The sequence below is a fragment of the Microtus ochrogaster genome, linkage group LG5 (genome assembly GCF_000317375.1).
Source record: "Microtus ochrogaster isolate Prairie Vole_2 linkage group LG5, MicOch1.0, whole genome shotgun sequence".
Taxonomy (NCBI): Eukaryota; Metazoa; Chordata; class Mammalia; order Rodentia; family Cricetidae; genus Microtus; species Microtus ochrogaster.
In genome coordinates, this window is record NC_022031.1 from 41,281,812 (window position 1) to 41,285,839 (window position 4,028).

A 4,028-nucleotide genomic window follows, 5' to 3' on the forward strand; every position below is an offset into this window, starting at 1 on the left:
AAAAAAAAAAAAAGAAAAGAGAAACAAAATAGAACAAGGCTGTTAATATCTTCAAAATGTGTATAATGTGTATACAAAACTGACTTACCAACATATTAACCCCGTGTGGCAGCTGAGAGAGTGTGTATATATAACTGATTTACCAACACATTAATCCCACGTGGCAAATTCACAGCCCTTTCTAGTCCATCTCTAAATAAAAGAATGTCCTAAGTTTTATCTCATGGCTTCTCATTTTGACCTATGATACAATTTCTCTTTCTTACTGTCTCTTTTTATTTTTATTTTTTATTGGTACTATTTTTGGGGGTTTTTTTGTTTTTTTTTTTTAAGATGGGGTTTGTTACATTTTTAATTGTCAACCTCCCACAACCTAAAATCACCACAAGAGCCTGAACTGAGGAACTGTTAAGATCCGGTTGGCAGTGGCCTGTCTATGCCATCTTAACTTCTAATTCAGGTGGGAAGACCACAGCCACTGTGGGCGGCCCCATCCCCTGGGCTGGAGACCTTGACTGTAAGAGCAAGCAGGCGGCATGGGTACACCTGTTTCTCTTAGCTCTCTACTTGGGTGGGTGACTAGCGGCTCAAGTTCCTGCCTTGGAGCCCCCTCAATGGCGGACTGTAATCTAGGATTCCTTCCTCACGTGGCCTTTTGTCAGGGTGTTTCTCACAACAAGAATGAAACGAGAACAGGGTTCTAATATGTCTGACCAGTCTGGTCTGCCTTTTTCTTTGAGACAGAGTCTCACTTAGTTGCTCTGGCTGGTCTGGAACTCACTATGGAAACCAGGCAGGCCTCAGTCTCCCAAAGATCCACCTGCTGGGAGAAAAGGTGTGTGCCGCCAGACCTTACCAGGCTGGCCTCAAACTCCTAAGTTCAAGTAATCATCCTGCTCTAGCCTCCCAAGAAACACCATGCCCAGCTCATGAAAATACTGCTGAGAATTTATTCCACCCCTCAGGATCTGGGCTCTCCCTGCCTATGATAAAACAACAGCAAATGTCATACACAAACCAACTGACTCCCTAATTGCCCGGGCGCTGGACTTTGCTGTTGTTAATGAATATATTTAAGAAATGTAATGCCATATTGATGAACAAATAAAGAATGACATAAGAAAATAAAGTTCTTAGGAATTTTATCATGAGGAGTATTATTTAAAACTACACGTTAACGTCTTTAATCCTAGCACTTGGGAGATGGAGGCAGGTGGATCTGTGGGTTTGAGGCCAGCCTGGTCTACAGAGCTAGTTCCAGAACAAGCTCCAAGCTACACAGAGAAATCTTGTCTCGAAAACCAAAATAAATTTTATATGTGTGTGTGTGTGTGTGTGTTTTACAGCTTAACAAGCCCCCAGAATATAAACTGTCTTGTCTTCTTCAGAGAATAGAAGTAAAACTGTATATAAATTTTGAAGTATGAAATGTTCCTCTCTCTCTCTCTCTCTCTCTCTCTCTCTCTCTCTCTCTCTCTCTCTCTTTCTCTCTCTCTCTCTGCAAAGGGGAGGTATTTTAATTGGACTTTGCTAATGTTACAAACAAAATCCTCTTCAAAGAACATCAAGTCGGGGCTGGAGAGATGGCTCAGTGGTTAAGAGCATTGCCTGCTCTTCCAAAGGACCTAAGTTCGATTCCCAGCAACCACATGGTGGCTCACAACCATCTGTAAAGAGGTCTGGCGCCCTCTTCTGGCCTTCAGGAATACACACAGACAGAAAATTGTATACATAATAAATAAATAAATATTTAAAAAAATCCTCAAAGAACATCAAGTCAATCCAAACATACCCTGAGCTAAGAAAATGAAGAGTGAACCATTTATATGCTGAAGTTGACAGGAAAACTGTATTTAGAATTTATACAGTTTCCTACCAGCATTAAAGGATAGACCGTTTAATTTAAAATCATACAGAAGTTTTGAATAAATATTGCTCCAAAATTTAAAATGGACAACAAATACTTAAAAGGATGCTCAACACCACTAGCCTCCTGTGTACACAACTTAACCCTGTGGCGTGCTTGGCACCACTAGCCTCCCGTGTACACAATTCAAACCTGCAGCATGCTGTTGATTCACACGGGATAATACAACCAAAGAGACGGATAGGACACCTGTCACCAGGATGTGGAGAAGCCAACCCTCTCCTATATTACTAAGGAGAGTTTGAAATTATGAATCTGCCTAAAACTGCCTTGTAGTGCTTCATAAAAATTAAACTTCATATTACCCTATGATCAAGAAACTGCATGTGTAAGCATCTGTTCTACCATGAAAAGGGAGCATATATACAAGTTCTAATTGTAAACTGGTAAATATAGAGAGAGAGACATATATATATAGTTGTATTTTCCCCGTTATTAAAAATAGATTATTTTCTCATATAATATATCCTGATTACAGTTTCCCCTCCCTCTACTCCTCCCAGTTCCTCCCTACCTCCCCCAGGCTCTGACTTTTTAATCTACCACCAATATCCCCATTGATCAAAGGGCAAAGAATTCTTTATGTTACTACGAATAACCAATGTCAATACTACTTTTGCGGAAAAAAACTATGCTTTACCTGGTTCGTGAACAACATTTGCAGTCTCGTGTTCCTCTTCTTCCTCTTCTTCTAAAATGAAGCCTCCTTTGGTGTCAATCATTTTGGGAGGGACTTTTACATTGGTAATGCCTGCAGAAAGCAGAGAAAGGCGGTCATCAGCTGAACCAGGCAAGCCTGTGTGCTCCCCTTATGTAAACAGGAAAAGGAGTGCGTGCACACTGTCCAGACGGTCCCAGCTGGTGGAGCATGCAAGAAAAAAAAAAAAGCCCAAGGGTTAGAAAGAAATAAAATGTATTTCCTCACAGATGACATGAGCAGCTATGTAAAACAACCGTAAGAGCCTACTGTTCTGAATAGAAGACAACCTCCTGACACCTCTACACTACAGGCCACAGCAGAAACCAAGGCAACCCAGAACCCTGGGATGCATCTGGGGTAGCTCACTTGACTGCATGTTAGAAAATGGGGCCTTTGGAGTAAGATCACGCCTACAGCCACAACAAATCCAAACCAAAGCCCAGATCTCAATGAACTCCCAGCACATCCGAGATTTAGCTCCAATTATAGACAGGACAAACCACTCGACACTATTCAACGAACACCTCCACCTGTAATGTCCCTCCAGCGAATACCAACTGGGTGCACTCACTTCCATGGTGACACTATCTACTTGGAGTCGGATTCAACGGGATGAGGGCTCAGGCCCTGACTGCCCAGCTTCAGATGCCAACTGCAGACCAGGGACTTTGATCAACTGGCTATAAGTCAAGGTTCCCAAAACAGCTTTTCTGGTCGCAGTTAATCTTCTACAGCAACACACACAACTTAGGAAAATCATTCACTTGCATGCACCAATTAACTGCAAAGAATTGTAAGTACAAATGAAAAGTCCAGTGAAAAGCACACCGCGCAAGTGGGGGTCTAGACGAGTCCCAAGTCTGGGAGCTTCCTTCCCCACTATACTCCAGCCCCAACGCCTGCCTCCAAAGACCTGTGTACAGGTAATCCACAGAAATCACATTCTATATACAATTTAGTCATAGTAAGTCACCAGTTCCAGACAGTAGAAACACACCACAATCCAAGCTTTTAGATGACAGCCAAGGGCCAAGCCTTAAGCAGGCCTAAGGAGAGTTGGTTCTGGCCCACTGCTAACTCCCTTCTACACAAGGCTTGGAAGGACAGCAGGATGGCCTCTAACAGAAAGCAGAGTGGCAATGCCTAATATTCACTTTGATGGTTCTATACTAGACACCTGTCGAGGAGAAGCTTGGCAGGGAAAGCGTCTATTGGAGAAGCATCCTGGAGAGGATATAGAGGCAGAAGCAGCAGGAAGAGAAGTGATTCCCTGCAACAGCAAACTGAAGGAAAAGTCCCAAGCCTGTAACAAAGAGTTAAAATTCACAGCTTATAAATCCTCTCAGGTGGAAACACCTTCCTGGCTCGGGGGTGGGGGGCAGATGAGTGAGATGGGGGGGG

The 4,028-nt window shown here is 42.9% G+C and overlaps 1 protein-coding gene across 2 annotated transcripts in view; it reads right to left on the reverse strand.

The window, feature by feature from the left end:
- Xpa (XPA, DNA damage recognition and repair factor) overlaps window positions 1–4,028 on the reverse strand; it is a 19,893-nt gene that overhangs the window by 13,794 nt on the left and 2,071 nt on the right. For both annotated transcript variants that reach the window (XR_001229277.2, XM_005362136.2), the window contains exon 2: window positions 2,568–2,678. Coding sequence is in view for 1 of the 2 variants with exons in the window: in XM_005362136.2 (XP_005362193.1) it covers window positions 2,568–2,678 (111 nt within the window). In the remaining variant the exon portion in view is untranslated. The remainder of the gene's footprint in view (window positions 1–2,567; window positions 2,679–4,028) is intronic.